Source organism: Lissotriton vulgaris, chromosome 2_2 (assembly GCF_964263255.1).
Source record: "Lissotriton vulgaris chromosome 2_2, aLisVul1.2, whole genome shotgun sequence".
Classification (NCBI taxonomy): domain Eukaryota; kingdom Metazoa; phylum Chordata; class Amphibia; order Caudata; family Salamandridae; genus Lissotriton; species Lissotriton vulgaris.
Genome location: NC_141688.1, coordinates 108681578 through 108708501, shown reverse-complemented (window position 1 = coordinate 108708501; position 26924 = coordinate 108681578). Strand labels below are relative to the sequence as shown.

At 47.6% G+C, this 26924-nt stretch overlaps 1 protein-coding gene across 9 annotated transcripts in view; it reads left to right on the top strand.

Annotated features, from left to right (window-relative positions):
• Positions 1–26712, top strand: part of HERC1 (HECT and RLD domain containing E3 ubiquitin protein ligase family member 1) — a 2101515-nt gene extending 2074803 nt beyond the window's left edge. For all 9 annotated transcript variants that reach the window (XM_086959402.1, XM_086959399.1, XM_086959397.1 and 6 more), the window contains exon 78: positions 26075–26712. In XM_086959402.1, the coding sequence (XP_086815528.1) occupies positions 26075–26260 (186 nt within the window). In that variant the 3' untranslated portion in view covers positions 26261–26712. The remainder of the gene's footprint in view (positions 1–26074) is intronic.
• Positions 26713–26924: the final 212 nt, after the last annotated feature.

The window sequence follows — 26924 nt, the reverse complement described above, 5'->3', positions numbered from 1 at the left end:
AACACTATTGTCTGCATTGACACCTATGTCTTCCACGGAGATAGCGTCGAAGAGGAAGCCGTCAACGACTCAGTTGATACCTGTGACAGTGATACTATTGATGATGAAAAAACTGATTATGTTGACTTTGACAACATTGACGGCAAAGGCAATACATTATCAGCTTTACAAATGCCAGAACACACCTCTCCAAGTAATTTCACCGCTTCCACCAACCCATTTACTGGATGAGGAGGATTCGGATGATGAAGAACCCTTTGGAACAACCCATAGTTCTTCTGAACTAAATGTTAAATATCAGGAGGAAAGTGAGGAATATATTTGAGGAGGATTGTTACTCTTCAGAAGAGAAATTTCCTAGTAAATCTATTCCATACATGGAACACCATCAACCCTATAGCCATTATCAGCTTCAAGAGTACATGGTCCATGTACCAAGAGCTTTGGTTAATGAACTGCAAAGCATGTTGCAAGATTATTTCAAGAAATTTCAGGAACCCTCAAAGGTTATATCGGCAACACAACCAATACAATCCCCAAAATCTCCTTGAGTCCTTCTCTGAGCACACAGCGTAATCTTCCGACGGTGCATACCCCGAAAAGGAGACCAGCAACAAACATCACAGTTCCACTTGCTAGTGATGGGAAATCTGCTATAGAGGAAAGTGACGTACCCGATGACCAAACTGAATTCAATGAATGGGGTGACTACCTGCTTCTGAGCCATCATCACCGGCTCCTCATCAGGTGGATTCTTCACCTGACGATATTGGGGATTTCATACTCTCATGGAAAAAGCAGAAAAAAAGGCTTGACCTTCAAATGCCAGTAACGGAATCCGATTGTTTTTCATATGACTTTAAGGAGTCTGCTAGGAAATCAATTAGGATTATCCCTATTGTGGATTTAATCTGGTAGGAAGGTGTACAAATAATGAAAAATCCAGCAACAGTTGCTTTTGTCTTAGATTAAAAGTACCTGAAAGTTCACCAGCTTGCTTAAGACATCCAAAGCTGGACTCCATCATAACTAAAGGAGCTCAAAACCATAAAAAACCTTGGTGCCCATCTCCATGCAACCTGATAGGAAGGATAGGCTTTTAGATAACATAGGCAAGCCTTTTTCCACTATGGCAGCGACTACTGTTAGAACTGCCAATTCTCTAACAATCCTTGGATACCACATCGGGCAAATGTGCTCGGATATCGGTCAGTTCATAAATCATTTGCCTGAAGATGTAAAGATGGAAGTGAAAAAGATTCTACAGAAGAGTGGAAGAACTTCATCGGAACATACTTACTGTGTGATGGATATCGCTTCTAAAGGTTTTTGACAGTTAGCAGGTGCTAAGGTACTGAGCGGAAAAGGGTGGTTTAAAGCTAATTCCATCACATTTCAGAATAAAATACTAGATCTGCCATATGACTGGGAGGCATTATTTGCAAACACATTGACAATGCTTTACAGTCAATAGAAATGGATACAGTCATAGCAACATCGCTACGGACTCTGCAGATGAGGTGAATTAATTTTCTAGCAGCAAGAGGCAGAGGTCGATTTTCCTATAGAGGCGGACATCAGCCTTATCAATCTCAACAATGCCAGCCTTTTTTAGTACAATACAGGCCGCAATATCCTCAACAACAGTACAGGCAGCGCCATCAGAGGCTTAAATGACCAGAAGAAAGCAAACTTCCCAAGTAAAGGATACAAGTAAAAAGCAGTGACGATGCTAAATTTCCGGCTACTTACACTGTTCCTGGAAACAGTAGGTGGACGAATTGCAAATTATTTTGAACAGTAGAAACTAATAACAATGGTTAAGTGGGTTTTAGATTTAATTACCTATGGCAACACTCTAGAGTGCACAAAAAACACCTCATACACCTCCAAGAGAAGCATCCTCGCCACATTTTCAACAACTACATTTGGAGGTATGAACCATGCTCTGCAAAGGTGCTATTAAAAGGGCACCCCACAACCAAAAAGGGTTGGGCTTCTATTCCAGATTCTTTTGAATCAAGAACAAGACTGGCCCATCTTGGATCTGCAGAGATTAAACAAAAATAAAAACAAAATGTTTCGCATGGTCAATCTTCAAGACCTCCTCCAGTTCCTAAATCATGTGACTACATGACAACACTAGATCTTCAGGATGCCTATTTTCACATCACAATTCACCCAAAGCATTGAACATTGTTGAGATTCAGAGTAGCCAGCGTTCACAATCAGTTCATGCAATGTCTGCCTCTAGTGGAAGCTCATTTCAGACAGGAAGGTTATCAAATATTCCCATACCTAGACGATTGGCTGATAAAGGCACCTACTGGGTGAGAGGCAACAAAAGGTGAAAGGGCCAGTCTGGCACCTTCAACCAGCAAAAATCATCACTTCATCATCACAAACTCTAACATTTTTGGGAGAAATTTGAGACACCATGCCAGACAAAGCATATCTAACAGAGGACAGACGGTCCAGACTCCAATTCCTAGCGACGAAGTTACTGAAAATAAGGTCTGTTTCAGTTTGCCTCTTCAAATCCCTTTGAGGGATGATGTCCTCTTGCATTCCTCTAATCCCAATTTGCCATCTGCAAATGCGAACTCTACAGGAAGAGTTAGAAAAACAATGGCTACTAACTCAAGTCTGTTTCGTGGACATCATCCAGATCACTTCAAGCCTGAAGGAACCCCTTGCCTTGTGGCCTCAAGACAATAATCTTTTTGTAGGATTAAGCTTCCTCCCTCAAATGGCTGATTTTGTGGTGACAATGGATGCCTTCTTATAGCGGTGGGGTGCTAACCTTCAGGATTTAAAAATCGTGATAGTGGGCTCTACAGCACAGAGGTCTCTTTATAAATCTATTGGAACTCAAAGGAGAGTTTCCTTCCCTGAATAAATATATCATCAGTGCTGATACGCATGGACAATACTACCACATTGCTTTACATCAACAAATAAGATGGCACGAGATCCCAAGCGTTGTTTCAGGAAGCTCAAAAGATTTTTTAAATGAGAACTGAAACATCAAGTGCAGTTAAGAACAGAGCATCTTGCATAAATTAGAAATGTTAAGCAGATACATTAAGCAGAACCAAAACAGCTGCCACGAGTAGGAGCTCAACCAAGTTACTCTAGAAAATATCTTCAATCTTTGAGGCAGAAAACTTCTAAACCTATTTGCAACTCATAAGAATCGAAAATGCCTGTTCTACGCTAGTTGGAAACCACAGCCGGGGTTGTGGGGGGATGTGCTTTTGATAAGATGGTCAGGGATCTTTGCTTATGCTTTTTCCCTGATCCCTATGCTTCATTATTAGATGAAGCGAGAGCCATGCAAGATAATTCCAATAGCCCCGAAATGGCCCACACAGTATTGGTTCACCAACTAATCCTGCTATCAGAGAAACAGCACATTCACCAGAAACCTTTTCTGGCTTTTTTATCAATGAGTCACAACCAAATACTTCATCCGTATCTGACATCCTTACCCTTATTGGCCTAGTACCTGAACACAATTTTTTGAATCTGAATATCCCACCAGAACATGAGATTCTTGCTAAGGCCCGAGTTGCTTCCACCAACAACAGTTATCAACTTAAATGGAAATGCTTCTGTTTATGGTGTCAAAAGTTATAACTGCATCCTATGTCAGCTCTGCCAGAACCTAGGCTGCCTTATCTGCTACATTTAGTCCGAACAGGTCTGACTTAAAAAAAAGTACACTTAGTTTGATCAAGATTTGGAAGATCATCCAGTTCAACATCTCTATGGTCCAATAGGATTATCAAATAATTTCTTAAAGGACTTTTCCGAACCTTCCCTTCAATAAAACCGCTTTCTCCATCTTGGCATCTTAATTTAGTTCTTTTTCAGTTGATGAAGGCTCCATTTGAACCCATTCTCAAAGCAGAGATAACATTTCTGTTTTGAAAAATCGTGCTTTTATTAGTCTGAACTTCTGTAAGAAGAGTAAGTGAAATACAGGCTTTCACAATTAAAGAACCATTTCTACAGTTCAGAGAAGATAGTGATATTGCGAACCAATACCAAAATCATTCCAAACGTTCCAACAGACTTCCATCTTAACGACCCATAGTACTAAAGGCATTCTTTCCAAACCCACGGGATGCAACGGAAAGGATGTTACACACATTAGATGTTAAAAGGTGCCTAAAATTCTATTTGCATCAGACACAGCAGTTAAGAAAAATCTGACCAATTACTGGTTGCTTATGGTAACCTACGAAAAGAGCTTCCACTCTCCAGAGTATGGATTGCTTTGGCTTTCCAGTTTGTTATTGTATAGCAGGAAAACCTATCTTTGCTAAGGTACATGCACGCTTTACAAGAAGCTTCTCTACGGGTCTTTTTGCTTGAGTGTCTCTTCAAGACATTTGTCGAGCAGTGTAGGAGAGTAGGGTCTGCAATCCTATGATCACCCCAGATTTTTGCTTTTAGCTTCACTGGTTTACGACTTCCCTGGCTGTGGGCCTGCTAATCAGACCCACAGCCTAGCTGCTCTCTCTCTAAATTGACACGTGTACCTTAGGTGCATATGCCAATTGGTACTGGGCCACCTTATCAGTCCCTGTATCCAGGGCATAGGTGTACCCAGGGCCTACCAGAGGCTGCAGCATGTATTATGCCACTCCTGGCTGGCCATCTAAATCTGACACAACTGGCTGCACGACAGCTGGGGCAAGGTGGTGTAATCACCCTTTGCTTTAGATATAGTATACCTATATCTAACCCTAAAATGGACACATGTATTCCTATCAGTCACTCCTATGGCAGGCCTTAACAATCCTGAAGGCAGAGTGCTTGGAATTATGTGAGATGGTGCTCTGGCATGAGCTGAGCCCGTTTGCAGCTTGCGGAACCAAGTCCTAATAGCTGTTCCATGATAACGCGTACCATATACTCTTAAGTGCATTATAATCCTCGCGGTTATTTGCCAACTTTGGTATCGCTTTATCAAAACATGTCGAGTAAGGTGTCATACGAATTGGAATACTAACCCCTCGCCAATTCTGGTGACTGGGTTAGCATTCCACCCTTCTAGAGGGACACGACATGTGTGTAACTGTGAACCCCGGTTAAAGTTAACTCGAGCCTCAGCATCACAAAATGGATGCTGCCACCACAGACACAAGTCTGAGCTCCTGCTGCTGGGAGTCCTTCCAGCGAAGAGAGCTTGGACAAAGGGTTTCCTGTCAGGGGCGGTGCTAGCACCATCCCAGACAGGGTTTTGTGTATCCCAGGCAGGCTGGGCTGAGAGGAAGGTGACTGCAAGTGGCACCCCAGTGCTCACTGTGCATATGCCGGCTTGAACCAGTTCCAGGGGCACACCAGCCCCTGAGCTGGGGAAAGTCCGGACAAGGGAGAGGGGTGTAACCACCCCCTTCCTGGTCCCACCCATGGGCAGGACCTAGTCGCGTGCCAGCCCCTTTCTTTAGTATAAAGGTAGGAGGAGGCCCCCTTCCCAAATTAGATAATTCTGAATCTTGACTACTTTCCACGAAAGAACTCTTGAACATTTCTGAAGACTCTCCCTTGTGGCTAAGGAGTAGCCACCCTGCACCAGCGGGCACCATCTAAGCGCATGCGGTTTGCTGTAAGTCCATCCTCCGGATCAAGACTGCCCAGCTCGACGAGACCCGGATTCCCTGGCATCTCTGACCTCTACCTACATCATCGGCCCAGCTGAGATTCGTGGGTGTGACGAGACCTGAAGGGACCGGCCATCTTCAAAACTGCACGACGCTTATCCAGCACGACCGCCGAGGGATCCTCGAGTGAGTGCTTTGGGGTTTGAGAAGCCCTAACCCTGAGCAGCTCCAGCACCGAAGTCCAGCCCCCCCCAGCATCCTCGAGATCTGCGTGGGGTCCTTCTGCTCTTTGCTGCTCACCGCGTTGTCCGGCCACTTGCCTGCTGGCTTGTAGCCCTCCTGACGACAAACCACAACACTTCCATCGCTGGTCTGGTTGCTCCAGACTGGCCCATGCTCCCCTCCAAAAGAGGAGCACCCCGGACCCTCCTGGTCCACTCCAGACGCCATCTTGTCTCCACCGCGTGGGCTTGCCTTTGCCAAGGCTTGCTGCTCCAATCCTGGTTTCAGCAGCGCCGACAGCAGACACGTTCGTGGGACAGCTCGCACCTCCATCCTGGTCGCCGACAACGCCTCCTGGTCCGAGAGACTGAAGAGCCCAGCGTCGCCCACTCACCTGGTCGGGGTGACTTCATCCGGTGCCATCCTGGTGCCCATCTGATCACTGGCTAGTGATTAAGAACTGAGTCCCCTCTGCTTTCAGGTCGTCTCCATCATCGATCCAGGCTTGGATCACATCGAACAAATGGAAACAAGGAAGAGTTCTCCCAGTTAGTTTGAGGTCCAGAGGGGGGAGACAAAGGCGAACTAGGCATAAAGGGTACCTCTAGAAGGACCTATATTACTTTTACCAGAGGAATATATCCTAGAAACATTCACATTTGAAGGATGCTGAAGATAGAAGCTAAAACATGACGATATTATTAAACCATATTTTTATTTATCTTTTTATATATTTTATATATTATTTTAGTGTGAACTATTAGTTTATAGATATTTGTGCATCTGTGCATTTCATTTTATCGCATAACATCACTGACATAAGTTCATAAACGTTCATTATATAGTTTATACAATTGAAGAAAGTGCAAATTAGAAAAAGGATGTGCCCCTAACAATGTAATATGTACATCCAAAAAAGATCTGGATAATGAATCAAAGATTGGTCAAGGACACACAGATCAATGATTAATTGGTAGAACTGTTAAATCTATGTTCCAACTGTGAACCACCAATTAATACCTTCGGGTTATTGTTTTATTGTGTTTAGTTTTGTTTATATGTTGTTATGTATTTTTAAATCAATGTAGAGGTATGACTGGTATGTGAGAGTGTATGTATGTTAGTAATATATTACATTGTTAGGGGCACATCCTTTTTCTGATTTTCACTTTATTCAATTGTATAAACTATATAATGAACGTTTATGAACTTATGTCAGTGATGTTATGCGATAAAATGAAATGCACAGATGCACAAATATCTATAAACTAATAGTTCACACTAAAACATATAAAAAGATAAATAAAAATATGGTTTAATAATATCGTCATGTTTTGGCTTCTATCTTTAGCATCCTTCAAATGTGAATGTTTCTAGGATATATTCCTCTGGTAAAAGTAATATAGGTCCTTCTAGAGGTACCCGTTATGCCTTGGATCACATCGAACTTCATCACTGGTCGCCTGCCAGCAACTTCTTCTTTCAGGCTCCATAGACTGTAACGAGGATTCCCGACGACTTTTGAACCCTATGCAGCCGCAGCCTCTGGGCTAGGTAACCTGAGCATTTCAGTGCTCCAACGTAGGTTCACTATCTTAAGTGTCCAGATCCTTTTTCGTTTTCAGCCTATCTAGTCGGATTCGTCCGATAACTGTAACTTTGTGATTACTAGTATCCATAGACTTTGTCCCGCATCCCGCGTGAGAGTGCACACTCTGCACCCGATCTCCCTAGGCCTCCTGCTGCTAACCTGAAGGTTCAGTAGTGTAGTCCTAGCGATCCTAAAGCTTCTGGATCTTGTTACTTACCTGCTAGTATTTCATATTCCACTTTTGTAGTATATGGTTTTTCGTGCCCCTCGGGCATTTGTGTAAATTGTGCAACTTAAAGTATTTTCTTAAGAGTTTTGTTGTGTGCTTAGCTCCCTGACTCATAAAGAGATCAGGGTACACTTGTTATAAATAAATATCCTTTTATTTTCATAACAACTTGTGTGGTGTCCTTTCACTTGGTGTTCAAGGGGTATATGTGATGGTATAACAGCTGGCTTAACACGCCCTCTAGAGTTTAGCCTAAAGACTGCTCTTGTCCATGCTACTAGGATAGCTGGTCTATAAGGTTGACTTACAACCAATCATCAATAAGGGTCGTTTGAAATGATACATAGTGATCACTAGAATAGTGAGCACTGCATATCAGGCCAACTTCTCACTAGCAGCTTCTTGGAAGAGCAGACACACGTTTATGAAGCACTACTGTCTGTATTCAACAGGGCAGAGGGATGCAGCAGTGAAACAAGCAGTATTGCACAATTTATACCAATAAGGTGAGCTTTTGTTTCTTCCATTTTCCCAGCATCCACTATTTTCTCTTCATGATCATTATTGTGCATTGTTTTAACTGCTAGCTATTGTTATTCAACCATGCATATCTATAAAAGATCCAATACTGTTGAAGAAAAAAAGTCACTTAGCTGTAACTGTGGTCCTCCTGTATTGCCATCTTTTATAAATTCACATGCAACCCACCCTCCACTCCTTAGAAGCTCACCTTATCTGATGGGATTATATTTATTTCCCAATAGTGGTTGAAAATCTGAGGTAGTGAAGCATCTGTGGCGAGTGTTCTAGAGGTTACTGAGTCTGCCTTACTCACCGTGTCAGAGAGCATCCGAGGGAGTCTGGACATTGGGGACTCTGTGGCACTGGTCCTCCTGGACCTTAATGCCGCATTCAATACGATCTCTCACGACATCCTTATGAGGCGTCTCAGGGAAGTGGGATTGGGAGACTCTGCGCTGGCCTGGTTGCAGTCTTTTCTTGAGGACAGATCTTTCCAGGTTCTGGTCCCTCCATATCACTCTCTACACTGGGGAGTCCCGCAGGGCTCCGTTTTGAGTCCCTTGTTGTTCAACTTGTATGTGGGACCCTTGGGTGAGGTGGCAAAGAGCAGAGGACTATCCCTGGTGTCCTACGCCGATGACACCCAATTGGTGCTAGCTTTCTTGAAGAAGTGCGATAACACACTGGTCAAGTTTAAGGACGATCTCCTGGCAATCTCGGACTGGATGGCAGCCAACTGTTTACAGTTGAATGCCAGCAAGTCTGAGATTCTCCTCTTTGGCAGGGATCGCGAGCTGTGGTCCGACCAATGCTGGCCGGATCGCCTGAAGCCCGCCTCTTGTCCCATGGAGGCAGTGAAGAACCTGGGCGTGTGGTTCGACAGCAACTTGTCCTTTGAAAAGCAATCTAAGGCTGTTGCAGGGACTTGCTTCGGACTTCTACGAGGCCTTAGACCACTGCTCTGGTTCTTTCCTCCCAAGGTGCGCCAGACCATCATCCAGGCATCCATTATGTCCAGATTGGACTACGCCAACTGTCTTTATCTGGGCGCCAACAAGGCTAGCATCAGACGCCTCCAGAGGGCCCAGAACGCGGCGGCTTGGCTTCTAGTTGCTCTGCCAAGATCGCATTCGGTTGCTCATGTACTCCCGAGGCTGCATTGGCTGCTAGTCGATCGTCGCATCGAATTTAAAGCATTGTGCTACTCCCACAAGATTCTGGCACGACAGGCCCCAACGGGGCTACTCCACCTGCTGGAGCGCTATGCACCGAGCCGTCCACTGCGTTCTGCCGATCTTGCCTTGGTCTGTGTCCCACGCATCCAGAAAGAGAGGGCCGGTGGTCGCTCCTTTGGCTACTTGGCCGCGAAGCTCTGGAACTCACTCCCTTTCCCCATGAGGGTTACATCGAATCATCTTGCTTTTCGCAAAACCTTAAAAACCTGGCTTTTTCCCTTGTAAGCAGCTTATCTGTGGGCTTTTCACTACTGGCTCTGGTCCGAGGGGTTCTGATAGCGCTGGGACGCCTCGTCGCTGGGGTAGCCATGCGCTTTATAAATCCGAAAATAAATAAATAAAATAAATAAAAATACTGTCGCCTGATTGACAAGTTTAGTATTTAGGCCGAGCCTGGACAGCCCATGCGCTGCTCTGCGAGCCATGCTATATTGGAGTATGTACTTGAAGCCCCGCCCACTCTCTTCTCGCATTTATTTTTGGCTTGTGTCAGTGTTCTTCGTAAATGCTGGCTTCTGATTCATTATTAGGCCTGTTAATCCCTCCTTTGCCTTGTCTTCATTTGTAGCCTCCCATAAGGACTGGCCCTTTTACTTCGGTTGTTACACAGCACGTCTTTTTTAGTCTGTAATCACTATTTTCTTTAATGAGTTTCTCTTACTGCAGGAGGGCAGGAATGTCTCTCGTGCAGTTGTGACGGCTGGCTTGTTTATTTAACTCGTAGGAAACGGGGAGATGTTCAGGTGCCATGGGAGAAAGAAGGGGGCAACTTAGAGATGCCTGCAAGCATTTGGAATACAATAGGTCTCGCATTTGCGAGAGTTTAGGCTATTGGCATTATAAATGACAATGCCTTTTATTTATGTTTTAAAAACAAAAACATAAAAAAAGGCATTGGCATTTACAATGCCAATTGCTTAAACTCGCGTAAATGTGAGACCTATTGCATTGCAGATGCTTGTTATGTAATGTTGTGATAAGTTACTGTAGTGAATTTTTTGTAGCCCTTCTGGAATATGTATAACCTGTACTGCTTTTTCAATTGGGCCCTGGGACTCCCACCTTGACGACCGGGAATGATTCAAGCATTTGACTCTATGAAAGATGTCATTACTGGAGAACCACAATTACACGTAAGTAATGTATTTTCTTTTGGAAAAATAAAACATTTGAGTAAGATAACAAAATTTAAGTGGGGAAGCGACAATTTGTCCAGGTTTTCTGGTCCCACTTTGTACAAGTCAGCCAGTAAATGGATATCTGATTGTCTCTCTTCAGGTTAAGGCTTTATTTTTTCTCTCAGTGCATTTTAATGCAGTTTTTACTGTTTAGTTAAAACTCGACCTGAGGGTTATGGGAGCACTTCACATGAGCACCAGTTGCATTTACACAAGGTCACATGTCTTGTTTATATGCATCATGAGATTAAGTAATTTACCCGGAATCACAGGTTGTTGAGTTGACACTGAGGCTCAAACCCAGTTCCACATTCTGCAGCTCTGACCATAACGCCACATCCTGGGAAGAGGGAGGTAGGCAGAAGCCACATGAAAGCTCAGCTAGTTATGGACTCAAGGTTTCAACAGGACCTTGACCTGAGCCAGAGCCTGGCTCAAGCTTTCAGTGGCTCGCCCCTAATGAAAAGAAGCAGGTTGTATAGGGTTACACCCTCACTATACTGATGCTGGTCTGTATTTAGACTTTTTAAGAATCCTAGTGACTTTGATGCTTCACCAGAGACAAGATTGGACTGCCTATTGGGGCTCCCATCTAGGAAAGTGCCTCCTTTCCGGTGGTTGTATGTAGAGTTGCAGAGGTATTGGAACTAAAATGGGCAACTAAAGTGAACTTGCTTACAGAATATTGCAGCCTGGGACTTCAATGTTAGAGCTTTTGTTACCCTGAGGGAAACCTTTACTTTGGGATTTTCGGTGCCAGTGGTAAGTGGCCGCATCACTTAGTGACAGAGGGCTGCTGTAGATGATTAAGCTTTTTTACTCAACAACCCATGCCACAGAGTCTCTTACTTCAGCAGCTTCTTCCCCACCTGACAGAGAATTGAGGCGATATGATGCATCTGATAGAGGCTACTAGCCATAGATTCCTTAACGTTGAATTATCCCCAGGCGTGAGACTGGATCCGCAATTTTTTTCTTTGGCACAGCATCTCTGCGCGCCAGAGGGCAGTACCTTGTGACTCCGTCCTGACGTCATCCGCGGGCGTGACGTCAGCGAGGTCACATAAGCCCCAGCCTGGCGTGCCGACATCAGTTTTTTTCTTTTCTGATAGATCCATCTGCCAGTGGATTCCTCACTTTGTGGATATCCCCTGCACAGCAGCCAATCAGAAACTTTTGTAGCTCTCCACTCCGGTGAGGTCATGGATGACGTCACAGAGGGTACGACTTCACTCACGATCCCGCTGACATCACTGGATCCATAATAGGGCCTCGTCGGCGTGATGTCTTCAGTTCCCTTTTTTCCGCGCCGTCGACCAAACGGTTTCTTGGGACTCTCCGTAGTAACATTGTTATTGTAGTTGTTCTGGTCTGTTCTTCTTGTTTCCTTTCGAAGATGTCTGGGAGAAAATCTGGTTTCAAACCCTGCAGGGAGTGTGGTAAGCAGATGTCCATCTCTGACCCGCACGAGGATTGCGTATGGTGCTTATCTTCTGATCACGACGTCGATGGATGTGCGTGTTGCAGGAAGATCACCTCTAAGGCATTAAAGGAAAGGGAGGCGAAATTATTTATTGCCAAGATGAAGAAGAATAAGAAGGCGAGTAAAAGAAGATCGAGGTCGAGATCTCGTACCGAATCCAGATCGGGTTCGAAGTCGGCGTCGGGACATTCGAAGTCGAAGAAACATAAGAGAAAGAAACACTCTTCGGGGCATCATTCTGATAAGGAACCGGCGCCAAAGACATCTTCTCCTCGACGTCACAGAAGTGAGGTCTATCCTTCTCATTCAAAACCAGTCTCGCCAGAGAAGGAAGTGTCTCCTGAAGTCGAAGTCTCTCGATCACCGACGCCGGCTCCTTCGGATTCGGTCCATTCTTCGGATCCGGGTGAAGCCGAGCTAGGGAAAGAAGACCAGGAGCAGCCTGAAGAGGTTCCTTTGTCGGCGCCGACATGCCCGACTCCAGGTACACAATCTTCAGAGCCAGTGCCGGGAAATTATACTCCTTTCATGGCTCTAGGTCAAGACCCATCACACTATCTTAACGCTATGTATGGTGTCTTCGCAAGGGCCATGTACCCCTCCTCTGGTTAGCCTGCGGGCCCCATGGGTCATTTTGCTTACAATTTGGGTGTTCCTCAGGCATATGCCCAGGCTCCATTTATGCCCTTTCTTCCAGAGACGCCGTCTGTTCGTCCTCGTTCGGCGCAAGCGGCGCCGTCGGATCCGCGTTCGACGCCGGTCCCGAATCCGATGGAGTCGGTTGTGGATCCATCGACTCCAGTCCCTAGGATCCGCTCCAGGAGGGAAGCACAAAGAGTTGCGGAAGAGACTCGCTATCGGCGGAAGATGGAGGAAGGTGAACTTCCTGATTCTGAGGACTATTTTGCAGAATTAAAAGATGCAAGTGGCCTTGATGTTTCCCCTGAGTGGGATTTTCTCCTGGTTCAGATGCTCCTTCAAAGGAGGTTGCCCCATATCACACAGTTGTGAGGAAAGCTGCTGAGTTATTGGACATTAATCTTCCTTCCTCCAGAGTTTAAGTCCAATCTATTGACTGAAGTGTTGCATTCTCCATCCTCTGTGACTGAGCCTTTGTTACCGTTTAATGAGGCAATTCTGGAGCCAGTGTTGGAGGTTTGAAAGAAACCTTTGTCTGCATCTGCAGTCTCCAGGACTGTGGCACGGAGATATAGGGTGGCACCGGAGGATCCAGAATTTTTGTCAGCTCACCCTTCGCCTGAGAGCCTTGTAGTTCAGGCGGCTTGCTCGAAGAGGTCTTCAGGAGCTTTTCCTCAGGTTCCAGCTGACGAGGAGTCAAAACGGATTGACCAGTCGGCTAAGAAGGTGTTTTCATCTGCAAGCATGGCACTGAAATCATCAAATGCAACTTGTTTGATGGGAAGGTATATCCATGCCTTGATGGATTCCTCAAAACAGTTGCTGCCAAAACTGTCTGATGAAGACAGGAAGAATTTCCAGGAGGTTTTGGATGATACCCACGCTGCTGCGCGCCAGGTCATTCAAAGTGGCCTGGATACGGCTGACTCGGTGGCTAGAATTCCGGGCTCTGCAGTGGCTACGAGAAGGGGAGCTTGGTTGAAGTCTTCAGACTTTTCTCAGGATGTGCAGGCTACTTTGTTGGACTTACCATTTGATGGTACAGGTCTGTTTGGTAAGAAGGCTGATGCTGCACTTGAAAGATTTAAAGATAGTAAGGCCACAGCAAGATCACTTGGCTTGCAGACCCAATCCAGAGGTTCCTTTCGAAGATACAGAGGATTTGGGAAGTCATCCTTTCGTTCACAAGGGCAGCCTCGTCAGCAGCAGCAGCAGCAGCAACAAAATACGCTGTATAAATCTTATTGAGGAAGAAACAGAGGTCGTCCACGACCCTCCTCCTCCTCTTCCTCTACCTCTCCTCCTATCGCCGCAGCAAAGCAGCCCTAGATTCCCCATTCCCAGTCATGTTGGTCCTGTGGGGGGTCGGCTTACCCATCTTCTGCGGGATTGGGAATCGGTCCACTACAGACCAATGGGTTCTCAATCTTGTGGCAAATGGGTATGCTCTTCCCTTCAGGGAATTCCCTCCAAATTACCCTCCTTGCCAAGGGGCTTGCTCAGAGGAACATCTCAGTCTCCTACAGGAGGAAGTTCTGACCTTGTTAAAGAAAGGTGCGATAGAGGTTCCATAGCAGGAAAGGGGTCAGGGATGCTACTCCCGGTATTTCCTGATTCCCAAGAAGGATGGCAGGCTTCGCCCAATCCTGGATCTCAGGATCTTGAATCTTTATCTGAAACAAGAGAAGTTCAAGATGCTTACCCTTGCGCAGGTTCTTCAGGCGCTGCTGGAAGAAGACTGGATGGTGTTGCTCGACTTGCAGGATGCGTATTTTCATATCCCGATCCTGGTGTCGCACAGGAAGTATCTCCGTTTCACGGTGGGGTCGCAACATTATCAGTTTGCGGTCCTTCCGTTTGGAATTACTACTGCACCTTGAGTTTTTACCAAGGTGATGTCAGTGGTGGCAGCCCATCTCAGGAGGGCGGGGATTCCTGTATTCCCCTATCTGGACGACTGGCTGATCAAAGCAGAGTCTCCAGAGAAGGTGCTCCATCATCTGCAAGAGACAATTCAGTTGTTGTACAGGTTTGGTTTTTCAATAAATGTACCCAAGTCTCACCTGGTGCCCTCACAGCGCAACCTGTTTATAGGGGCAGTACTGGACACTACTATTTGTCGAGCATTCCCTCCACCTCAAAGGATTCTCGACATTCAGGAAATGATTCCTTTATTTTACAATGGAGCGGTCGTTCCAGTCCTGAAGGTCCTTCGCCTGCTCGGTCTGTTTGCTTTATGCATTCTGCTGGTCAACCATGCACGCTGGCACATGAGGGCGCCCCAGTGGTGCCTCCGCAGGCAGTGGTATCAGCACAACAGAGATCTCAGGGAGTCTGTGAGGATTTCCAGAGTAACTGCAGCGGATCTGTCTTGGTGGAGCGTGGAGGGCAATCTGTCTCAAGGAAAGCCCTTTCATCTGCCTCCATCGGTTGCCTCAGTGATAACGGATGCCTCCACTCTAGGGTGGGGTGCTCATCCGGGGGATCTGGAGATCAACCTTCTGGAATTGAGGGCGATTCGTTTGGCACTCAAGGCTTTCCTCCCTTCCCTTCGCAGTCAGTCGGTTCATGTCCTGACGGACAACACGACCGCCATGTGTTATGTCAACAAGCAGGGTGGAGTGGGGTCGCATCTTCTTTGCAGAGAAGCTCTGCGTCTCTGGTCCTGGGTTCAGGAACATCAGATTTGTCTGATGGCAAATCATCTGGCCGGAGTTCTGAACGTTCGCGCAGACAGTCTCAGTCGCCAGCTCCCAGCCGACCACGAGTGGAGGCTTCACCCAGAGGTGGTTCGTCACGTCTTCCGGACGTGGGGAACTACTCAGGTGGACCTGTTCGCCACTCAAGAGAACGCTCACTGCCTGTCATTCTGCAGTCTCTAGTATCCGTTGCAGGGAGCTTTGGGGGACGCGTTTCAGTTGAGTTGGGGCTCACAAGTCCTTTACGCGTTTCCTCCCATACCCTTGATCCCTCTGGTTCTGAGGAAGATTCGCCAAGACTGGGCCCAAGTTATATTGGTCGCCCCGATTTGGCCAAGAAAGGGATCTTCTCCACCTCTCCTCGTTCCCACCGCTCCGTCTTCCTCTCAGGGCAGATCTCCTCTCTCAGATGGAGGGGCAGGTTCTACACCCCCACCTCCAGACCTTACACCTTCATGCCTGGAGATTGAACGGGGCAACCTGAATTCTTTTTCTCTCCTGCCTGATGTGGTGAATGTAATTCTTTCAGCCAGGCGTCTTTCCACCAAGTCAATCTATTCCTATAGGTGGTCCAAATTTGTTTCCTGGTGTGGAGAGAAATCTATTGACCCTTTGAGAGCTCGTTTGTCCAACATACTTCAGTTTGCTCTTTCTTTGGCCCAGCAGGGTTTTGCTGTGGCGACTGTAAAAAGTTATTTATCAGCCTTGTCGGCATTCCTTTGTTTGCCGGACCAGCCGTCTTTATTTAAATCACCTATTGTATTACGTTTTATAAAAGGTCTTACCAACAAATTCCCTCCAACTCCATTTATTGTGCCTCAATGGGACTTAAATCTTGTCTTAACCTACTTGATGGGTTCACCCTTTGAACCCTTGCACAAGTCTCCCATGAGACTTCTGCCTTTTAAGACTGTTTTTCTGGTAGCAATGACCTCGGCAAGGAGGGTAAGTGAGCTTCAAGCTCTCAGTTCAAAACCCACATTCCTGACTATTCATGCTGAGAGAATGGTACTAAGGACCAGGGCTGCTTTTCTGCCTAAGGTGGTAACTCCCTTCCATCTGGGGCAGTCCATTACCCTCCCTACCTTTTATCCTCCCCCTCACCCTTCCAAGGAGGAGGAGCGGCTTCACCATCTAGACCCTAAGAGGGCGGTGAGTTTCTACCTCAATAGGACTAAAGACTATCGTGTGGACGACCAGCTTTTTGTTGGATTTGCTGGCTATAAGAAAGGAAAAGCGGTGCACAAGCGCACGCTGTCGAGATGGATTATCCTGTGTATAAAGATCTGCTACGCCCTGGCTGGTAAGGAACCTCCAGAGGGTATAAGGGCTCATTCTACTAGAGCAAAATCTTCAACATCTGCTTTGGCTAGAGGTATGCCTGTAGAGGATATTTGTAGAGCCGCGACTTGGGCCTCCCTCCACACTTTCGCAAAGCATTACTGCTTGAATACCGAGGTGAGGAGGGACGGCCACTTTGCTATACCAAGAAATCCTGGAGGACAGAGCGCGCAGAGTGGACACCCTCCTCCGGGAGTGGGGACTGCTGTGGTCCTCCATTCACAAGGTGAGGAATCCACTGGCAGATGTATCTATCAGAAGAACAAGTTACTTACCTTTGGTAACGCTTTTTCTGGTTGATACAGTATCTGCCTGTGGCCGTTCCCTTCGCTATTGCGTGTGCTTGTGGGAACAGTGTGCGGATGCCTTCGTGCTTTAAAACGTGTTTGTCTTGTGGATGTCTGATGTCGGCGACGGAAACCTCACCTCATTTGCATGTGGTGCTTGGGGGAAGATCACGGCTCCACTAATTGCGAGGCGTGGCAAAGTTTGAAGCTGAAGTCGCTTCGGGAGCACCGGATGAAACTTCTCTTGGCTCGCATGTCCAGGTCTACTTAGTCACCTCAATCAGCATCTGCGGAAGGTTTTCAAAGCAGCCGTCATCGTCGTCATTCTCATCCTTCTCCTGTGCCGCAAGAGCGTCGCTCCCCTGTCTGTAAGTGTCGCAGTTTGTACCCGAGGGCTGGTTTCCGGCCTGTTGTTGGCGTGGGCTCTCTACTGGTAATGCAGCCCGCGTATCGTCCCCCAATTCACCGTTTTCCAGTGAGGGGGAGTCGAGAGCCCAGATGGAGACATATGCGGCTGCTTTGCAGGCCTCACTCGCTTTTCCTCCTCCATTTTCCCCTCCTGGGACGTCAGTGGATTCCTTGCTCTGTGCGGAACCTTCTGTGGCATTGCCGGCAGCCCCGGTGCCGACGTACCCTCCTCCACGGAGGTTGGGTGCCTGCTGGTGTCGTCCTCGCCGGAGACGGGCCGCCGCGTTGTGGCTTTTTCCCCGACGTCATCCAAGGGCGGCTCCTCGCCGTTCCCACGGCCGCGGTTTTCGCCTGAGGAGCCACAGGTCCTCCACTCCTCTGCGCCTCTTTCTCCTTTTCGGCCCTGGCCCTTCCCCACACCGATTGGCTTAGGGGATGGCCGGCTTAGCTTGCAGCCGTCGCCAGCGGAGGAGCTGCTTTCTCCACTGCGGGGCCCTATGGCGGCGGGTGCGGCCTTCGCTCGCGCTGTTTCCACCGCTGTGGGAATTTTGCGCTTGGGTGATCCGGCTGCCCATATCCCAGCAAATCATCTTCTGGAAGTTCTTCACCAGGGCTCTGGTGGGAGGGAGCTGCTGCTTCCTTTTGAGGGGTCGCTCCATTCCTCTCTGATGGGGACTTGGGGGTGCCCCGCCACGGGGGATCCGGTGCCCCAACACCTTCTGCACCGGCACCCTCCACCCCTTTGCCAGTGGCCCCCTTTTGTGGACCACCTTTCCCTCCCTGCCACCGCTGCTGTCTCCACCATCACGGGAGCCCCGCTGGCTGGACTCTTGGGGCCGCAATATGTTCGATTCAGCCAGTGCGGCTCTGCAGGCTCTTAACACCTTATGTGTGCTGGCCAGGGCCACCTCTTGCTTGTGGGACTCTGCGGAATCCCTTGGATCTGCAGCTTCCCTGGAGGGTATTGGTGTGGACTTGCGTCACCATGCGTTAGATGGCCACGAGCTGGTGGCTTTTATTCTTCACTCCGCTCTGGATATCTCGGAGGTGCTTGGTTGTGCCATGGCTTCTTCAGTTGCTCTTCGCCGCCATGCTTGGCTTCGGGACAGTGTGTTCCCGGAAAATGTGTGGGAACGGCTGGTGGCTCTTCCCTTAGATGGCACTCTTTTGTTCCACGCCCCGGCAAACTCGGCCATCAGGAGGTTCTTGGCGGGGCTTCGGCCACCTCCTCCTCCTCTTCTCCCCCTCAGTGAACTGTGAGTTGCTCTGGTTGTTGGGAGCTGTTCTTTCGTTTGGACCGGTCGCCCCAGTTGTGTGAGCTGTAGGTTTTCATGTGCCTGAGAGTCCTCTGTGTTAGGACTGTGGCTCTGTTGGCTGCTGGTCGGCCCTTCTTGACTGTGTGTTTTTTGCTTTGGGTTATTTTCACCAGGTTGGCACTGAGATTAGGCCTTCTACTTTTTTTTTGTATTTGGCTGCTTGACAAGCCTAATGCGGGCGTCTTCCCCCAGATCTTTCTGTTGTCCTCTGCTGCGGAAGTTTCTTCCTAAGAGGGTTCCCATGTCTTGGGACTAACATACCCTATGTGGGGTAGTAGTAGGTGTTATATAGCTTGTTCTGTGCTTGGGAGTTGTGGTCGTTTTTGGGCCTCTGCTCTCCCTGTACGTTTCAGGTGCAATTTCCTTCTGGTTGGTTTGAAATGCCTTTGATGGCGCTCCGGGGGGCCTTCTCTGGAGTCAATGCGCTGTTTGCCTGGTCAGTCCTGCAGTCTGCTGCCTGGCGTCTGGACTCTGGTTCCACGTTCTTTTGTGTCATGTGTGTGAACCCCTCTCTGAGGTGTGTCCTGGCCCTTCTTAGCCCTCCCGCGTTCTGTCTTGGGGGCTGAGATAGGTTTCTGTTATTCCCTCTTTCAGGCACCCTGCCCGGTCTTCCTGGTTGCCCCCGGGCTACTGTTTCTGCTTCCGCCTACTTTTTTGCTGTTGGTGCTGTTCCTCCGAGGAGGAAGTTACGGCCCTCTTGGCCAAGGGGGCCGTTGAGCGCGTTCCTTGGCCAGAAGTAGGACGTGGTTGCTATTCCCACTACTTTCTGGTACCCAAGAAGGGCAAAGGGGGCCTACGCCCTATCTTGGATCTAAGGAGCGTCAACTGCTTCCTCCGGAAGGAGAAATTCAAGATGCTGATTTTGGCTCAGGTCCTAGCTGCCCTGGACCCAGAAGACTGGATGGTAGTGTTGGACTTGCAGGACGCGTACTGCTACATCCCCGTCCTGCCAGCACACCGGCGTTACCTGCCACGAGCACTTTCAGTTTACCATGCTCCCCTTCGGCCTTACCAGCTCCCCACGGGTGTTCACCAAAGTGATGACGGTGGTCGCAGCTCATTTGTGCAGATTAGGGGTTTCAGTCTTCCCCTATCTCGACGATTGGTTGTTGAAGGCGGGCTCGCCCCAAACAGTCATCTCCCACCTCCAGACTACGGCCGACCTCCTGCACTCGCTGGGGTTCTCCAGCAACGTGCCGAAGTCGCACCTGTGGCCCTCGCAGAAGCTCCTTATAATCTGAGCGGTTCTGGACTCAGCGCAGTTTTGGGTTTATCCCCCCGAACAGCGGGTTCGGGATATTCAGGCTCTGATTCCGATCTTTCAGCCCTTATCCCGAGTCTCGGTCAGATTGACGCTGCGGCTCCTGGGGCTGATGGCCTCCTGCATCCTTCGGCTGCATCACGCCCAGTGGCAGATGCGGGCTCTGCAGTGGGACCTGAAGTTTCAGTGGGCCCAGCATCAGGGCAACCTGTCCGACCATGTCCTGATCTCGGAGGGCACTGCGAGACAGCTGCAGTGGTGGCTCACGGACCGCGATTAGGTCAGCAGCAGATGCCTCTCCCTTCCCCAACGGGAGCACGTGGTTGTGACGGACGCGTTCCTCCAGGGCTGGGGGGGCCACATGGGAGAGGCGGAGATCAGAGGCCTCTGGCCTCCGGCGGAGTCCCGGCTCAATATCAACCTTTTGATGCTGCTGGTGATTCGTCTAGCACAGAAGGCATTCCTCCCCTCTGTCCGGGGGATTGTAGTGCAGGTGTTCACGGACAACAACACCGCCATGTGGTACTGCAACAAACAGGGCGGGGTGGGGTCGTGGACCTCTGCCAGGAGGCTCTGTGCCTTTGGCAGTGGCTGGGACATCAGGGCGGGACCCTGGTGGTTCAACACCTGGCAGGTTCTCTGAACGCCAGGGCAGACGAACTCAGCCGCCAGTGCATGATGGCCCACGACTGGCGTCTGAACTCGGACGTGGCGCAAGGTCTCTTTCTGCAGTGGGGAGAGCCTTGGTTAGATCTATTCGCCACAGACGAGAACGCGCAATGTAATCAGTTCTGCTTGTTGGAATTTTCATGGCGGCACTCGCTCGGAGACGCTTTTCGTCGCGAGTGGAGTTGCAGTCTGTTGTACGCCTTTCCGCCTATACCACTTCTGCCCAGAATGCTGAAGAAGATCAAACACGACCGGGCCCAAGTCATCCTTGTGGCTCCGGACTGGGCACGAAGGTACTGGTATCCCAAGCTACTCAGTATGTCAGTCGATCCCCCGGTTCGTCTGCCTCTTCAGGAGGACCTTCTGTCGCAGCAGCAGGGGACTGTCCTCCACCCGAACCTGTCCGGTCTCCACCTCCATGCTTGGAGATTGAGCGGCGACAGTTGAGGCCATTTGACTTGCCTCCTGAAGTCTGTAATGTTATTCTGGCAGCCAGGCGTCCCTCCACAAAGTCGGTATACGCCTGCAGGTGGAACAGGTTTGTGGCATGGTGCACAGCAAAGGCTGTGGATCCTCTCTCTGCCCCTCTTTTTGAGGTTCTTCTCTTCCTTCTTTCTCTTGCCTAGCAGGGCTCCGCTCTGGGCACTATCAAGGGCTACCTTTCTGCCCTTTCATCCTTTCTAAGGCTGCCTGATCTACCTTCTTTGTTCAAGTCCCCGATTGTAACTCATTTTCTGAAGGGCATCACACACATGTTTCCTCCTGTTCGGTTTGTGATGCCGCAGTGAGACTTGAACCTTGTCCCTACTTATCTGATGTGCGCTCCTTTTGAGCCACTTCACAACTGTCCTCTCCACCTTCTTACTCTGAAGACTGCTTTCCTGGTTGCCATCACCTCTGCCAGGAGAGTGAGTGAGCTCCAGGCTCTTTCATCCAAACCTCCTTTCCTTTCTGTCCATCCGGACAAGGTTGTGTTGAGGACTAGACCTTCTTTCCTGCCCCAAGGTTGTCATAGCCTTTCACATCGGGCAGTCTATCACCTTGCCCACCTTCTTTCCGCCACCGCATCCCTCAAAAGAGGAAGAGCGGCTCCACCGTCTGGACCCAAAACGTGCGATTTCGTTCTATCTAGATCGCACACGCCAGTTCCGGGTGGATGACCAACTCTTTGTTGGTTACGTGGGCGCTAAGAAGGGACGGGCGGTGCACAAGCGGACCATCTCTCGGTGGGTCGTCTTGTGTATCAAGGCTTGTTACTTCTTGGCGAAGAAGGAGCCTCCTGTTGTGCTGAGGGCCCATTCCACTCGGGCCACGGCGGCTACCACTGCCCTGGGCCGGGGAGTCCCCTTGCAGGACATCTGTCAGGCAGCTACGTGGGCATCAATGCACACGTTTGCAAGACAATACTGCCTGGACAGCCAAGTCCGGAGGGATGGCTTCTTTGGCCGTTCCGTCCTCCAGGACTTTCTGGTGTGATTATTGGTTCGCAGACCCACCACGGGGTTGGTATTGCTGGGGTATCTATTCTAAGGTAAGGAATCTAATACTAACCTGTTTCTTTCCGATGAACAAGTTACTTACCTTCTGTAACGATTTATCTGTAAGAAACAGTAGTTAGTATTAGATTCCTTACCGCCCCACCCATCCTCCCCGTTCTGCGAACCGATTTCTAGGGCTAAGGTCATCCCCTTTCACGGCCCTAGTTTTAATGGCACCAGTGTTGCTTTTTAACATGGCTCTGCGTTTCTGGCGCGGAAAAGCTGTGTCTAAGAACTGACGTCAGCGCGCGGAGGCGGCGTCTAAGTACTCCGATGACGTCATCACGGCACCGACGACGGACGCGGAGCCGCAGTCCACGCCTACCGACGCGCAAGGGTACTGCTACGCAAAAATTTCCGGATCCAGTCTGACGCCTGGGGATATTCTAAGGTAAGGAATCTAATACTAACTACTGTTTCTTACAGATATATCGTTACCGAAGGTAAGTAACTTGTTCTTCACTAATGTATCCCTTTTCTTACACAGTAAGAATAGGCCTAGACAGATTGATAATTTGCCATGTTTGGGTTGCTCATTATATGCAGTTTGCTAGTAATGTTGATTATTTTGCTTAGTTGTATTTATCTACTTATAGCAGCACATCTGATTCATAATCGACTATGATAGTTTCTTTCCTTTGTTTACTAAGGGCATGCATGAGTGAGATACGAAAGGTGATGATCTGTATCCATGGTTCTTTTATGGACTAGCAGTTCATGTTCTAGGTTTACCAAAATCACCTGCTACTCTGGAAAAGTTAGGAGTTCAGATGAGGCACTGTGAGCTAGCCAGAATTTGGGCTGCCAGGTACTGGCGTGATAGAGAGATACTGCCCCGACATTCTGAAATCCTGACATCCCATGGCACAGTTCTGCTTGCCATCAGTATCCCTGCGAGTTACTGGAATTACCTTGTGCAGATATGCCTGATTCACTCTACTTGACTTTCTGAACTTATCTAGGCTGCCCTATTAGATAAGCATTTGATGATGATCTGAAATCTCTTCATTGAGAAAGCAGACTCCTCCTTGAAGAGCCTCAAATACAAGTGCTCCTCCTCACCCTCCTTGGAACTGAACCCCCAGACTAAACCATTTTTTCCAACAGTTCATCCATTTTTGTGGCATACCTTCATAGCCATGGCAATCTTCTGGCCGGTTTAAACCCATATTCATTTGTATGCTCCTTTCGCGGGAGAGAGGGATGTGAAGGATGCCATTAACAGATGTAGTTTCAGTCTCCCTCTACAGTAGCTAGTTCTGCCACCTCAGTCCCCCTTTGATTCTGGAGGGTATTCCATTTTCTGAGTCTGTGGGAGGCCCTCACGACAGATGGCTGTGTGCTCCAGTTGACAGGGGCTATGACCCTCCATTTGTGTTATATCTTCCAGAGCCGCCTTCCAACATATGTTTGCAGCTGCCCACTTCTCATTCTTGGAAGGATTGGTCTTGGTTTTGCTATAATAAGGGGCCATACAGAACAACCCACAGAAAAAAGATTTGTGGCATTTTATTCCCTCTATTTTTTGGTCCCTATGAATGAGGATTACCTATCCCAGCTCACAGGTGTTACCATCACTTGTTGGCGGAGTTCCAACACTGCTGATTCGTAGTGGTACCCTTGGGTCTTAGAACCACTCCTCAAGTCTTCGTCAAGGTGTTGACTTTGGTGGCAACCTCCCTCCGAAGCTGAGACGTCCATGCATTTCTATGCTTCAACTATTTGTTTCTGATGGCTTGTTCACCTCACAGATGTTCACCTCACAGATTTTGCACCATCTGCTCCTCCTCCTGACCCTGTTTTATTAACCCACCTAAGACTAACCCAGTAGCGGCTTCCTAGTGGCGTGACAGAGGGCACAACAGGCTTTAGGGCCTTATTCTGTCTCAGAGGCTCTCTCCTATGAAGGCTATAATCCTGATGTTTTGGACTCAGGCTCTGATTACTATTCTGAAGGAACTCTACCTTTTGAACTTGATGACCTCATGCAACCTTCTGGTGCCACATACCCTGTGATAAATGAGGTCCCCCTTGCAGTGCCTCAGAATGTAGCCTTTTCAACATCAGAGGATGTTCTCTGCTGCTCAGAGATAGCCCGTCCAGTCCTTTCCGAACTCAAATGGTGAATGTGCCTAGCCAACCTCACAGTGGGTCCGCGTTTCTGCCCTCTGCCGTCAAAAGCAAATTCTTTTATGAATCCCTCCTATTTTGGCTGGGGACCATATCTTGGAGTGATAGTGGTGTGCGACCTGTGGCCTCTGTCAGAATCAAGATTGCACATAAATGTGCTGGAGCGGAGTACCATGCGCCTAGCTCTGAAAGTGTTTTTCCCTCCATCTTGGGCCACATTGGACAGGTTCTTACGGACTATCTTATACTACTTCAGAAGAACGGGCCATGTGGGCACTGTACTGGAATGACTTGCTCGTGTGGCAGTGGCCTCTGAAACACATAATTTTTTTCTGGTGTCAGCTTATCTGTGGGTGCTCTGAATTTGAAGAAGGATGCCTTCAGATGCTTTTCTGTTGAAGACGATGAATTGGATATCCTTCCTCAAATTCTACCAAGTAGGATCGGTACCACAGGCTTCAAACTAGTCGAGCCATCTCCTACATTGATCAGACAAGATCAGAGTGAGTGGAACACCAATAATTTGTTGGTTTTCATATATGAACACAAAGTAATGACCAAACTTACTATTGTGCATCAAATTTTTTTTGCATTACAATGTGTTATGCCTTGGAAAAGAAGGGCCCTTCGGTTTGCATTCTAGTAGGCAATAGCCAATAGCTGCATGCGCTGCCACGACCCGGCGGATATTTGCTGGGTGACAACTTCGTCTTCACTGCATATTTTTGGTAGGCATTATTGTCTTGCGGTTCAGGTGTGAAGAGAGGGGTGCTTCACTAGGGCCAAGTTTCATTTTTTACCCTGTGTAGTCTTCAGTACTCTGTTGTGCTTCTCAGTTGTTGGTGGTTTAAAAATCATCAATAAGGTGAGGAATCTGCAGGAAGAAGTATGCATCAGAAGAACTCATCACCTTCTGTAATGATATTTCTGGTGGATACTAATATCACTCTGCAGATTCCCTCACCATCCTCCATATTCCCCTAGTATTGTTTATATACAGTTCTAAGGGTATCCTGCTTATTTCATTTGTTTTATTGTCTGCTGTCGTTAAGCTCTTTTGGTTTGTCTCCACGCGCCTAAGGTGAGCGAGGCAGAAAGTAGTGAACTGAACCCATCAAACAGGGTTGTGCCATGTATGGCCTAGTGTTTTCACTTCATGGATAGGCAGAGCAGTGAAGGAGAGCTCTAGAAATAGCTTCCCCTCACAGCACTGCAGGGCTATTACTAGTAACTCATTTCCAGTTCCATTCTGGATCCCGAGATATTCATGATGTAAGGAATCTGCAGGAAGCTACAGTATTCACCAGAAAAGTATGGAGCTTCTTTTGTCCATTCTCCTGTTCTTGTTTCCCAACTTGGTGAATTGGGCATGAGCTTTCTGTTTCCTTCTGTGTTGAAGACTTTTTCAAAATAGCTGCTAACAAATCGGAATGGGTTTTTACCAATTTTCTAAATTTCTAGTACAATGCAAGGTGTACATCTACATTTTGGGCAAGAAGATACTGAACCTTAAATTCGTATTGCAAATTGGCTTTGATAATGTTGATTTTTCTGTGACTTGGGGGTGGGGGGGAGGCACCTGGTTATCATGTAATAATTCCTTGCTTTGTTTGAATATTCAGCAAACCAAGTTTCTCTAAAGCAGTTCAGCTGAAAGCATTTGTTCTTAAAACCACTGTGCAATATTTATGTTTCATTTTCTTATTTCCTACAGCCTTACGACAGCTTGCCTACCTCACAGACCTGCTTCTTTCAGCTGCGGCTCCCACCTTACTCCAGCCAGCTGGTCATGGCAGAGCGTTTGCGATATGCTATCAATAACTGTAGGTCAATAGACATGGATAATTACATGCTGTCGCGAAATGTGGACAATGCAGAGGGGTCTGACACAGACTATTAACGTTATGTGGACATTATTATCTTTCTTTTATTATGAAATGGTCCCCTGAATCAGACTCTGGTGACACAGTTTTATGACAAACATGGGTGTTTTAGCATCATAAACCAACATTATAAACAGAGGCCACATTTTACTCTAAATGTAAAGAATGTAGTGTGGTTTTGTGACTGTAAAATAAAAAAGGCAAAAAAAGTGAAAATGGTATGTTTTTTCATATGTTTGTCATTTTTCATAAGTTTGCATGGAGAGATTTTGGCGAATTTTGTTTGGGGGGGTTTGTCAATTTCGATACCCTCCTGTTGAATATGAAGCTTTGTACATTGTGTATAATTGTTCATTAGAAAGACCAGTTTTCCGTATACATGCACATATTTATTTTGTTTTTATTTGAATTGCCTGTGCAAGGTTTCTTAAGCAGAAATAAATACATTAAAATAAAGGATTTGATTGTGTGTGGTTGTATTGGCAGTGATTAAAGGTTGTTTAAGTATGTGGGCTTTTGCCTCTTAATGTTAAAAATTAGTTAAAACTGATGTGTTCTGGATCTTAAGTAAGCAAGGCCTCCCTGAATCCATAACTTTATTTTTTCTAAATATTCAGCAACAATGCAACTATCATTGGAATGAAAATGTTACACTTTTACTAGAAAGGTTTGGACTATAAG